The sequence below is a fragment of the Zootoca vivipara genome, chromosome 1 (assembly GCF_965207765.1).
Source record: "Zootoca vivipara chromosome 1, rZooViv2.hap1.1, whole genome shotgun sequence".
NCBI classification, from domain to species: Eukaryota; Metazoa; Chordata; class Lepidosauria; order Squamata; family Lacertidae; genus Zootoca; species Zootoca vivipara.
Genome location: NC_142582.1, coordinates 12,833,341 through 12,846,570, shown reverse-complemented (window position 1 = coordinate 12,846,570; position 13,230 = coordinate 12,833,341). Strand labels below are relative to the sequence as shown.

The following is a 13,230-nucleotide window of genomic DNA, read 5'->3' as shown; positions in this document are numbered from 1 at the left end:
TCTCCCAAAAATTTTTACAGATCACCTGGGATGACAGGCAAACTAATGCCAGTATACTGGAAGAGGACAAGAACTCAGGCCACTGTAATAATAACTACATGTACAAGACATTGCTGAAGAAAGAATATTCGAAACAAGGCCCTGTCCTGATCTGATACTGTATCTGACATACCTGACATGCCTCACCTGATAAATAAATCCACATATAGAAGAGACTTTTTGAAATCATTGCATCATTTGTATCACAAAAAGGACCTTATTATTACAGTGGCCTGAGTTCTTGTCCTCTTATCGTTTTTAAGTGTACTGGAAGAAGCAAAGATCAAAGTGATGATTCTTCAACATCAACTTCATCGGCTGGTCATGTTGTGTGGATGGGTGATTATCATCTCCCCAAAGCAACTATTCTATTCCGAACTTAAAAATGGAAAGCGTAATGCTGGTGGTCAGCAAAAGAGGTTCAAAGACTGTCTCAAGGCAAATCTTAAAAAATGTAGTATAAACACTGACAACTGGGAAACACTGGCCTGTGAGTGCTCCAATTGGAGAACAGCCTTTACCAAAGGTGTCATGGGCTTTGAAGACGCTCAGGACGAAAGAAGTCAGGACGAAAGGGAGAAACGTGCTAAGAGGAAGGCACACTTGACAAACCCTCACCGTGATCAACTCCCGCCCAGAAACCCATGTCCCCACTGTGGAAGGACGTGTGGATCCAGAATTGGCCTCCACAGTCACTTATGGACTCACTGTTAAGACCGTATTCATGGAAAACAAATCTTACTCAGCTACGAGTGATCGCCAAAGAAGATAAAACATAGCTGTCAGTCAAGAGTCCTAGTAAAGTGTTATTTACTCCATGCAATTAAAACCGGGTGGAGGCCACAACTCTGCCAGGCCTGCCCACATGATGTCCACACACTGGGGAAATGTTTGCAGTGAGGAAGCCTGCCAAACATGCCTAGGCTTGCCCCTCACCCTGCACACACACAACCAGTTCACAGGAAGTGACTAAATGTGTTTGGCAAGCCCTACGGCAGCAGCCTTGCCAATCCGTGGATATCGTGGGAGGCAGATGCAGATTAGCGATGGGAGCAGGGTCAGTGCACATGGCCTTGCAGTCTCTCTCTCTTTCCACATGGTGCTATCTTCTCCATCAATAGGAAAGGGAAAGAAAGAGGGAGAATATGTCACAGGAAAAGGATGAAAGCTTGCAGGAAACAAACAGAACAACATATGGAGAAAGGAGAGGGGGAACTGTTCCATCTGGCAAGTCAAAATGCTTGCCCGTACAGAACAATTGCCTTAGTACAGGCATAGACAAACTCGGCCCTCCAGATGTTTTGGGACTACAACTCCACCATCTCTAGCTAACAAGGACTAGTGGTCAGGGATGATGGGAATTGTAGTCCCAAAACATCTGGAGGGCTGTGTTTGCCTATGCCTGCCTTAGTGCAACTCTGATGCCAGGTTCAATACCTGGCATTGCCAACTAATAGAATCCTGACTAGGGTGCAATTTTAGGGGACTATAGCTCAGTGGGAGAGCACAAAGGAAGTCGCAGTTGCACCCCAAATATCTCTAGCAGCAGGGCTGGGAAAGAGCAGCTGTCAGTCCAAGGTAAAGGTAAAGGGACTCCTGACCATTAGGTCCAGTCGCGGACAACTCTGGGGTTGCGGCGCTTATCTCGCTTTACTGGTTGAGGGAGCCGGCGTACAGCTTCCGGGTCATGTGGCCAGCATGACTAAGCCGCTTCTGGCAAACCAGAGCAGCACTCGGAAACGCCATTTACCTTCCCGCTGTAGCGGTGCCTATTTATCTACTTGCATTTTGACGTGCTTTCGAACTGCTAGGTTGGCAGGAGCTGGGACAGAGCAATGGGAGCTCACCCCATTGCAGGGATTCAAACCGCCGACCTTCTGATCGGCAAGCCCTAGGCTCTGTGGTTTAACCCACAACGCCACCCGCATCCCTTCCAGTCCAAGGAGGAGTGGTCAAATTAGGGGAAGAAAGCAATGGTGCCCACAGTAGGGAGGCCGACAGTAGGTGGAGCCAGAGCCAATGGCAGGTAGAGCAAGAGCTGAAACCAGTAACTGGTGGAGCCAATTCTGGTTTTGTCTCTGCCGTCTTCAAGGCAACCTTGAACTTTTTATCAACTGATGCTAAAACCACGACACATGCCTGGGAACTTTTTGCATTTTTCTCTTGACACCTGAACAGCACACGCAGATTAAAATGAATTCAGAGCAAACATTCCGAGACAGCAAAACATCAGCACTTTGTGGCATTCTAAAGACAAACTCTACTTGCCAGAGGTACGAAACAAAGAATAAGAAGACCTTAACGGCCTTGAAGATATATACACACAAACTGGGGGTTATTTTAGGTAAGTACTATTCATGAATGTTTGGGCTCATGGCTTTTTGTGGTCAACATCCACATTTTCCATCATCCTGCCCGGACACTGAGGTCAAGCACCGAGGGCCTTCTGGCGGTTTCCTCGTTGCGAGAAGCCAAGTTGCAGGGAACTAGTTGCAGGGAACTAGGCAGAGGGCCTTCTCGGTGGTGGCGCCTACCCTGTGGAACGCCCTCCCAACAGATGTCAAAAAGGAAAACAACTACCAGACTTTTAGAAGACATCTGAAGGCAGCCCTGTTCAGGGAGGCTTTTTAATGTTTAATAGATTATTGTGTTTTCTTCTTTTGTTGGAAGCCGCCCAGAGTGGCTGGGGAGACCCGGCCAGATGGGCGGGGTATAAATAATAAATTATTATTAATTATTATTATTATTATTATTATTATTTCCCCACTGTAGCTAAAATGTTTACTTCAGAGCTTGCATCCTGGGCTTCTGCACACAGATGGAACAGAATCATGATGCATGGAAACAGCAGATGATACTTGCATGTGTGATGTTCCTATTCCCAAAGCTGGAGTTATACCAGCTATCTTGTCAGCTTTTGGGGATTTGTTTCATTTTTTAATTATTATTTTTTTGGAATAACTGTATTGTTTTTGCACCTGCTGAAATCTATAGTGCTTGTAGATTTGGAGGAAAGAGGCAGAGCATAAATTCTGCATGTAGACGGTCCGATCCCCAGCGTCTCCAGCTAGGACTGGGAGACACCCTGTCTCAATTTCTACACCGCTTAGAAATTCTGAATGTTAAGCAGCATAAAAATACCTAAAATAAGCATTATAAAACCACTGCCAGTCATTGTAGACAATACCGTGCTGGATGGATCAATGATCTGACTTGATTATAAGGTGTTTTCCTATGTTTCTAGATTTGTCTATAGTTTCAGGTTGCCCTGTAGCAATACACTCATAAATCTCATCCGTGTATATGGGTTTTGGTATGTGTCACTTATCTCTTGAACTTGAATAATGTAATAAAGATCCTTACATCAAAAAGTGGTAGATCGTGGGATAAAAACTTAGGCAAATTTACATCTATAATGGATCTAAGCAGCAAAATTTCTTCATTTTCATCTGGATATTTCAGCTGCAAATAAGGACAAAAATTAATTTGAGAGTTAAAACTTTTGTTTCAAATTTACCAATAACATAAAATAAATCATATGTCAATGTTTTACACATTACCACTGTTTCCTTTACCTGTGCCCAATTTGCACTTTTTAGGGCAACTGACAAGTTCCAGACAGTTGTGAACAATCTAAACTTCCTGAGCATCTTTATAAAACAAAACTCTGATCTTATTATGCTGCCAGACAAAGTTCACATCTAAAGGTCTATTGGGAAATGTTACTATGAGTTTTGGATTAAGACTCCTGCTGATTTCTTGCATGGTAGGATATGGACAAACTGGATCAAAAATAAACATGCTTTCATTGAGAAAAACAAGTGAATGTGCAAAGATCTTAGCAGCAATCTGTTCCAGACCCATATTGTTCTAATAAATGTACATCAGTAGTCACTGGCCAGGTTTAGATAAACTTTTGTCCAAGATTTAGTCACCACCAGGATCTGTTTCTGGGTTATTATCCTGGCTCCTTAGCTTATCTTGCACCAGACTTCCGTGATTCAGATATGACAGAGAACTCTGGTTTAATTGTGCAGTGCTTAGATTATTGTACGCTGCTCAGAGAGCTGTTTGCATAAGTGGTTTATAAACCTTCTCAATAAATACAGTGGTACCTTGGTTCTTGAATGGCTTAATTGTCAAACAAATCGGCTCCTGAACGCCGCAAATCCGGAAGAAAGAACGTCCAACGCGGCTTCTGCTTGAGTACAGGAAGCTCCTGCAACCAATCAGAAGCAGTGCCTTGGTTTTCGAACAGTTTTGGGAGTTGAATGGTCTCCCGGAATGGATTAAGTTCAAGAACCAAGGTACCACTGTAAATTCAAATCAGGAATGAAGCAGCAAAGAAGGACAGCTGAGCCCCCACAAAAAATTGTGGGCCCCCAAGAATTGGCAACAGCAGCAGCATATACACACCAAAGGCCCTATACTCGATTCAGCACAAGCAGGAAGCACAGATTTTGCTTCTAGAGAAACACCAGATTCTAAACCAAGACCGTGAAAAAGGGGAACAGGTTTCCTACCTTCAGATTTCCAGCTGCCGTGAGCACCGACTTCACAGCTCTCATTCCGTAATCATAGTGGTGCTGGGAAGACAACTGCTCCGAACACAGGCGATAGGTAGCTACAATTTTCACCGACAGAGGCCGAGCGGTAACAAACCCACAGGAGTACAGGACAATTTCAGCAATCATGGCGTAATCAGGTACCATCATTGCCACGGTTCGAAACAGGGCCTATTAAGCAAGCATTGACAGGCAGGTTAACTGCAGAGCTCTACACAGTCGCTCGACAGGTGGTCAGCTTCATACTGGGATGGGAGGCTAAATTTCATTATCTTTATGCAAACCGTTCCCCAGATTGGTAAAGACAGTTACTGCCTAAACAGTCCCCCAAAATAAGAAATACTAAATAAAACTGGGGGGTGAAATCCTAAAAGCTTTCAAATACCCGGAGGACACTAAGGTAAAGGGGACCCCTGACTGTTAAGTCCAGTCGCGAACTACTCTGGGGTTGAGGCGCTCATCTTGCTTTACTAGCCGAGGGAGCCGGTGTTTGTCCCCAGACAGCTTCCAGGTCATGTGGCCAGCATGACTAAGCTGCTTCTGGCAAACCAGAGCAGCACACGGAAACGCTGTTTACCTTCCCGCCGAAGCGGTACCTATTTATCTACTTGTACCTGATGCATTCATACTACAAGTCTATTCTGGGAGGGAGTTTTTTTTGGAACCTAGTTAGATCGTGCTACTGCTACTGGGTACCTTAAGGTTGTCCGGGAGTTCTGATCGCCCAGCATAGCCGGGATTCATGGTTATGAAGACAGCACATGTGGGGTTAAGTTTCAGCTCAGTGCCTTCAAACACCAGCAAGTCACAGCCAGAGTTGATGCCTACGGACAGAGGGAAACAGGCATCATTTTAATTGCGGCTGGAATGGGTTTTATCTTAACACGGCAGAGATAACAAAACAAAAAAGAGTACCTCTCTGGATAGTAAGAATTTGCTGAGCCACAACAGAAAGTACTTCCAAGTCAATTCTGTTAAATTCATCGAAGCAGGCCCAGGCTCCACAGGAAAGCAAACCCTAGAGAGGGGGGGGGGAATAAATTTTAAAAATTCACGGTTCAGGTCCAGTACGTATCTATTTTCAGTTTTAAAATAATGAGAAGTTTAAGAATAATGAGAAACTCCCTTGAGAAGAAAGCAGTAGGTGTTTCATTCATTCTCGTCCGATTCTTTAGAAGTTGTTCAAACACAAATACCGGTATTTGTACAAAGAACCCATGCTTCCTACGAGAGCATTTTTTGTTGTTGCCGTTAAAGTGCTTTAGTTCTTAATGCTAAATGTTTGCCGATATTCATTTGCACCTTAAAGAATTTCCCCAGAGCGAGGTAATCAAGTCCATCAGAGCAATTGAAAACCACACATTGCTTGGCGACAGCCTTTGCTAAGTCCTTTGTCGTCTCGGTTTTGCCAGTTCCTGCAGGGCCTTCAGGGGCACCGCCAAGGTGAAGGTGGAGGGCACCAAACAGAGTTCTGAAATTAGAGGCAGGAGAATTTAAAAAGAAAAAGGCACACAAGTTACGGAAATGTCTGTCACATTATTTCTGGCTTTTATTTTTATTTCGTGTATTATTTTTATTAAGTTTTCTATTTTACAGTTTTGAATATTCATCAGACAACCTTAAAATGTCAGTGACTTCCCCTCTTCTCTTTCCATGGTTCAATTTGCATATCATAAATCCCTGCATATTTTACACCATTCAGTATTCCATTATTACATCCAGCAAAACTTGTTTGCACTGTTGAATTTATCTTAATGCTGCCAACGTTTTCAAGTGTACAGTTTCCCCCCATATATTCAATAAACATTTTCCAATCTTCTTTAAATGTTCTTCTTGTTCTCTTATTTTATATTCAGGTAGGTAGCCATGTTGGTCTGATGCAGTCAAAATAAATAAAAAAATTGTCCAGCAGTACCCTAGAGACCAACTAAGGTGCTACTGGACAATTTTCTTATTTTATATGTTAGGTCTGCAACCTGCACATATTCCATTAGTTTTAAGTTGTCATTCTTCTTTAATTGGGACCTCACTCGTTTTCCATTTTGGGTCTAACAAAACACAGGCCGCAGTACTGGCATATATTAATAGCCTTTTTTGACAACTGAATTATCCCCAACGAAAAGGACTCTGGTCCTTTCCTTCAAAGAATAGCATGCTGTAAACTTCAGATTGTTCTTCCAAAGTTTCCCCCAAAGATTAAAATCTATGTTATATCCTGTATCTATTGCCCTATGTGTCATAAGAGGCTTTGTCAAGCTCATCTTTTGTTTCCCAGTCTAATAACAGATTGTACATTTTAGATAAAAGTTTTTCTTTGTTTTGTAGAAGTTCTTTTTCAAATTGTGAGCTTTGGTCTGGAAAAAAACCACACATTATTTCTGGTTTTTATATCAGGTGGCCCGGTCCTAAACATTTATCCCAGAATATATGTTTATTTTGCCAAAATATACCATGGGCCAGTGCAGAGAGAGACTTGCCACTTTGATCTGTGATCTGGTAAGCTTTATGTTTGAATTACTCCAAGACATTCTTAGTGGGGCCACCCTGGACTCACTGTTGAGTGGCACAGCCAGTTGGCATCATATAACACCAGTCCGGAAGAAGCTGGACTGGTTGTCTATACACTTCCATTCTCAATTCAAGCTTGGGCGTAGAAGGCTAAGCTGACATAGAAAACCCTGAAAAACCTGGGGACAGAACTACCCAAAACTGTATAGAAACTTATTCATGTACGCTACTACAGTGGCAAGAATGACCGCTCCACACATCAATGGGGGGGGCGAATTTTGCGTGGTCGCAGGCAGCCCCGATCCCAGAGGGCGACTTCCTGGTAATTCGGGGCTGGCACCGCCTTCCCAAGTAGGATGCCAGGGGTCTCCGCCTACCCAAACCTAGCGTCCAATCCTGCCTGGGGAGGTGTTGCCAGGGGGTGGCCAGGTAAGGGGAGGGACTGTCCGGCTCACACAAGAGAATTTGAATCTTACCCCCAAGCACAAGTTGGTTCCAGAGCTTCTCCCACCCTCCACACCCTCATTCAAGCTCTTTTGCAGGTTAACCTTTTCTCTACCCTGTTTCTCATATTTTAAGACATACCCATAAAATAAGCCATAGCAGGATTTTAAGCATTCAAGGAATATAAGCCATACCCCGAAAATAAGACATAGTGATAGGCGCAGCAGCAATGCCAGCCGTGGCAGGAGGAGGAGGAAAAAAATAAGACATCCCTTGAAAATAAGCCATAGTGATTTTTTTTGAGGAAAAAATAAATATAAGACATGTCTTATAATATGAGAAACACGGTACAGGTTCACAGGCGCTGCTACGTCAAGGCTGCTGTTGAAGGGTCGGAAAGGAATTTCCCTGCATTGGCAGGTTTCTCCTTTCCCGTAGCAATACGTCACAACTTTGGCGGTGTCAGGCCTTGGGCGGAATTCTTTGGCGATTTTCCTAGAGGGAGGGACGTGAGGTGGAGACCTCACCCCCTTTGCGGCAACAAGATCAGGGTATTGGGGGAAGCCTTGACCATGCCAATAGGCGTCATCACTTCCCCCTTCCAGTGGTGGTGAACAGGGGGTGGGCTCTCTCTGCTTGAACATATGTTCTCCAGAGCTAGCCCCAACCCCCATACATGTGGATAACCCCGAAGCCTCCCAGAACCCCGGCTGGGGGCTGGGAAGGATAACGCCCAATGCCTGAGCCAAGGTCTCCCTACATCTGAATCTTCAAGTTGTGGTCAATTTGAATCCCATAGCACGTTGTCCTGCGTCTATATTCTGCTCAGGGGGTCGCCTGGGTGTTTGGGGGACTCTGCCTGTCCACGCAATATTACTCGCCCCAAAATGGAAAGAAGTAGAAGTTCTAGCAAAGGAAGAATGGATACAAAAACGTATGGAATATGGAGAAATGGCGAAACTTACTGGAAGAGTAAGAAATCAAGATAAGCAAACTTTTTTTTAATAAAAGAATTGAAATGGTTTATTGAATTATTACAGATAAATTGTAAACAGAGAAGAACACTGGCAGGATTACTGTAATAACCTGCAGCTTGATAAGAGTATATATTTAAAGTATATGCATAAATGAGCAAATGAAGTTAATTTGGATTTGCAGAAGATACTAAAAATAAATAGGAACCACAGAAAGAGGAACCACAGAAAGAGGGGGAAGGAAGTCAAGATAGGAAATGTTAAAATGATTGTAAAATTAGTGAAATGTATAAACCTGAAAAGCATAAATAAAATGAAAATGAAAGAGTTGGGGTCCAGATGCCTGCAAAAACACCTTTCTCCCTAAAACCTGCCATTATTTTAGGGTCTACAGGGGTGGTCTCTTTTTTGGGTGGGGGGTTACCACTAGAGGAAGCACATGTTGCAGGGCTACAAGAAAGGGCCTTCTCTGTGGTGGCACAACACCACCTCTGAAATGCCTTCCTCTCAAAGGTGCACCTGGTGCGAATTTTACTTAATAAGTTCAAACGCTTGATTATTTATTTATTTATTTATTTATTTATTTATTTATTTATTATTTATCCCCCACCCATCTGCTGTTTGTCCAGCACATATAAAAGCACAGTAACACGCCCAACACTAAAAAATTCCAGGAACAGGACTGTCTTCAGATGTCTTCTAAAAGTTGATATCCTTCCCATCCTCAACATCGCTGCCAAGAAAACCCTCTTCCTGCTTCCCTGTAACTTCACTTCTCGCCTTTGTATTTATTGAACTTGGTCCATTTATGTTGGTATTTTTGTTCTCAATTGCCCAGGGATCAGGGTCAACGAATGGCAGATTAATAAACATAAGTGAATAAATAAACAATACCCAAACTACTTTTTACCTGTAGCATCTATCCGTAAGTGGGGTAATAACCAGCCTAGGGGTATTGCCGAGATATTCGTATCCATACTGCAAACCGGCATTGATCATCTTTGTTTGTAGATGCCCTTCCTATACAAAAAAAAAAACCAACAACCATGAAATGCATGGAATAAACAGGGGGAGGGGGGAGAAATCACATACAGACCACAGTTTCTTTTTAGTTTCCACTACATCAGCTCCAATGTAGCGCACAAGGGGGGAGATTGGGGAAATCGCTCCATCTAGCAGGTTGTACAGAGGGAAAGCGGGAAACTGCATTCCACCCAATGTGATCGATTACTATCATAAGATAGTCACAGTCATTATTTTTAAAAATCATTTTTATTAATTTTCCAATAAAAAGAGCCAATTAACATATCCATCAAATCATAATCATAATCCAATTAAAACAAAAAAACTAAAAAAAACCAACCTAAATTACAATCCAAATTATTATTATTTTCGGGCTCCCCGTAGTCTGGGTCTCTTGAAGTATATCTCTAATATCTTCGTTCCTGCCTTCTTCTTTTTGTTCTCATATTTTTCACATTCCGATCTTAGCGCTTTAAGGTTCTCCGTCCCTGGCTACGCGATTCTCAATCATGTCAGAAATCATATATCCTTTCATCCATTGAATATAGCTTTATTTGTATATATGTATTTTTTTCAACTGTCTGTTTGCCAGCGCAGCTTTTCCTGACTTCATTCCAATCTTCCAATCCGGGCTGCTGTCCAAGTCTATCGTTTAAAGTTTAATGACACAGCAACTCCCACATTGTTAAATTATTCCAATCTGGGCTATTGTCCAAGCCTGTCGTTTGAAAATTGTTGAGCATACTGTTTGCAATATTGCAATGTAAACTATTCCACAGATATGTCATTTTGCGATCGACCAGCTTTCAGAGACCACACAATCCCCCCTTCTGGGCCCTAGAAGGGGGCTACTAGACATCCATTTTAGCCTTCTCTCTCGCTCATAATGAAAAAATGCTGCAAACAGATGCACTGTATGTTATCCCAAATTATTGTCTCAAGTCACTACAAAGTCAGCCAGCAAGCATATCCCACTTCCCTCGAAAAAGGGAGGAACTCTCATTTTTCTGTGCTGCGTCATATTAACAAGTGCCATCTTGTTTCTTCTTTTATCTTTATCAAGTTTTTCAAGTCTAAGCAAAGCTGTGCAATTGAATACATATTTATAAATAGAAATCCATCTGTACTTTAAAAAAAAAGTTTTCTTAATGAGGCTTGGCGTAGAAAAACAATTGTAGGTATTGAGAAGAAAAAAAGAACGTACCAATCACCTCCGTAATCCAAACACCATGATGAGAATCTCTTTGAAGTCCGAGCTTAGACACCAGGGACTGTGCAGTTCTGCAGTGTTTTCTTCAGTCTTCTTCAGTCCAGACTATGTTTATTATCCAAATCTAATTACTCCAATATCAACCCTGAATTATCGGCACGGCTGATAGTCACAGTCATAGGGCACCATGTGCTAATAAATGGGAAATCTTATATACATGTCCTGCTAGCTTTTAGCCAGTTCAAATCTGCTTGGCCCTTGGCTGAGGAAATAAATGCAGGCTCAAAACGCTATGATTCTGACAAAATCAGATTAAGGCCACTCAGTTCAAAAGTATATACACTACTCCTTTTTCTTCCCCTTTCAAAAACAGTAATATAAAATCTGGACTTCTAAAACAATGTGGCCTTTGACTGAATAGGTTTTATACGTGCACCTATTGCAAATTCACCAGGTGCGCAAGGTGATGGGGGGGGGAAATAATTTTAATTACAAACCATGTATGTATACGTATTAGACTTCTTGACTCTCAATCTATAGGATGACAGGCAAGATATCTTTTATCACCAACAAAAATAAATAAATCCTCATATTAGTGCATCAGCAAGTTAGCCCAAACTGAGAAACTGCAAACAGAAATAATCTCCTAACGTGATTTAAGGGCTTCACTTACCTCCCAGTAGTACCTAAGCTGGCTCAGCCATTCGAAGTCGGAGTCATCATTTACATGTTTGCTTACTAGAGTTGCCAGAACATCCCGGGCATGAACATCTAGTACGACGAGTGCTCCGAGAGTTACTCGATTCTGCTTTGATAACGTTCCTCGCACCAGTGTGACAATGCCATCAATTTGCCCATTGCACTGTTCCAGATAGTTTTCAAGTGCCTGATAGAGGTTTGGGGAGGGGGAAGGGATCAGACGCAAACAAATTACCATATTTTTCCATGTATAAGACTATGTTTCTCCCCCCCACACACACACACAGACAATTTTTTAAAGTTTAAAATTGGGATCGTCTTCTACGGAATGTTTAAAATGTTTATTTCTTAATTTTGGGCTCAAAAAAATAGGGGTCGTCTTATACATGGGGGCGTCTTATAAACGGAAAAATACAGTACATGCTTAAACATCATCATATCAGCAGAGATGTGCAGAATTCCCCCACCCCCAATACTGCTTCTTTTAAAACTGGCTTCTGGGTTTTCACAAGTTCCTGTCTGGCAAACCCACAGACGGTCTCGCCAGACTGGTGCATGCTCTAGTTATGTCCCGTTTGAACTACTACAATGCGCTCTATGTGGGGCTACCTTTGAAGGTGACCAGGAAATGACAAATAATCCAGGATGCGGCAGCTAGACTGGTGACTAGGAGTGTACACCGGGGCCATATAATGCCAGTCCTGAAAGACCTACATTGGCTCCCAGTACGTTTCTGAGCACAATTCAAAGTGTTGGTGCTGACCTTTAAGGCCCTAAATGGCCTCGGTCCTGTATACCTCAAGGAGCGTCTCCATCCCCATTGTTCAGCTCCACCCCCACCCACTGAGGTCCAGCTCCAAGGGCCTTCTGGTGGTTCCCTCACTGCGAGAAGTAAGGTTGCAGGGAACCAGGCAGAGGGCCTTCTTGGTAGTGGCACCCGCCCTGTGGAAGGCCCTCCCATCAGATGTCAAAAAAATAAACAACCATCTGACTTTCCAGGCAGCACATTTCTCCTAATATAAATTTTATAGATGCAATTTTGACTAATGATATGCACATCTTTGCAAGCAATTTCCCATAGCATAATGCATTTTGTATGTTATCTGCTGAATTACTATGAACACGCCCCCCTAATTTACACATTTCTGTGGTGGAGAGCTGCTTTTCAGTTTTTGTATTGTCCTAGGTAGTGCGAATTAGGTAGGCTTGCATTAAAATACAAGCCAAAGCGAATTTCTCTTGCATCCCTATTTCCCACAAGGCAGTGGAGTTTTCCTTCTCCTAGACGGGCTACCTTCCCAGGCTAGCGAGCCCCATCTTCCCCAGAGAGTGTGTTTATGTGGTTAAAAAGATATGCTTACCTGCTGGCCATTTTTAATAGCTGTTTGGACCTCCAAGGTCCAGAAAGTCTGGGAAACACACAGCACTGTTTGTCCAGGCCAATCCCTTACCCAGTTTATACGGAGAGATTTTGGGTAGGCTTCTATCGCATAACCAATCACCTGGAGGTAAGGAAACGTGTCAGAGAAAAACCAAGTGGATATGAAAGGAAGGCCCAGATTTACAACTACAGGGAAGAAAGCAGTGCTAAAATTCTCGCAGCCTAATCTCTGCCACACAGGGTTATTACCTTGACACTCCATAATGCCTAAATTGCATTATTCCCTCACACTCATTAACAGAGAAAGATTATGTGATTTAGCCCTCCCTGTGTATGAGCATCTATGCGGAGCACCGACATTAAAAGCCTGGTGGGTGGAAATGGTGC

The 13,230-nt window shown here is 42.8% G+C and overlaps 1 protein-coding gene across 2 annotated transcripts in view; it reads right to left on the bottom strand.

Moving 5' to 3' along the window:
- DNAH7 (dynein axonemal heavy chain 7) overlaps positions 1-13,230 on the bottom strand; it is a 132,167-nt gene that overhangs the window by 74,432 nt on the left and 44,505 nt on the right. For both annotated transcript variants that reach the window (XM_060281450.2, XM_088654000.1), the window contains exons 21-28: positions 12,824-12,964; positions 11,437-11,649; positions 9,441-9,550; positions 5,907-6,075; positions 5,520-5,622; positions 5,301-5,428; positions 4,563-4,775; positions 3,403-3,501 (exon numbers count right to left, since the gene is read on the bottom strand). In XM_060281450.2, the coding sequence (XP_060137433.2) occupies positions 3,403-3,501; positions 4,563-4,775; positions 5,301-5,428; positions 5,520-5,622; positions 5,907-6,075; positions 9,441-9,550; positions 11,437-11,649; positions 12,824-12,964 (1,176 nt within the window). The remainder of the gene's footprint in view (positions 1-3,402; positions 3,502-4,562; positions 4,776-5,300; positions 5,429-5,519; positions 5,623-5,906; positions 6,076-9,440; positions 9,551-11,436; positions 11,650-12,823; positions 12,965-13,230) is intronic.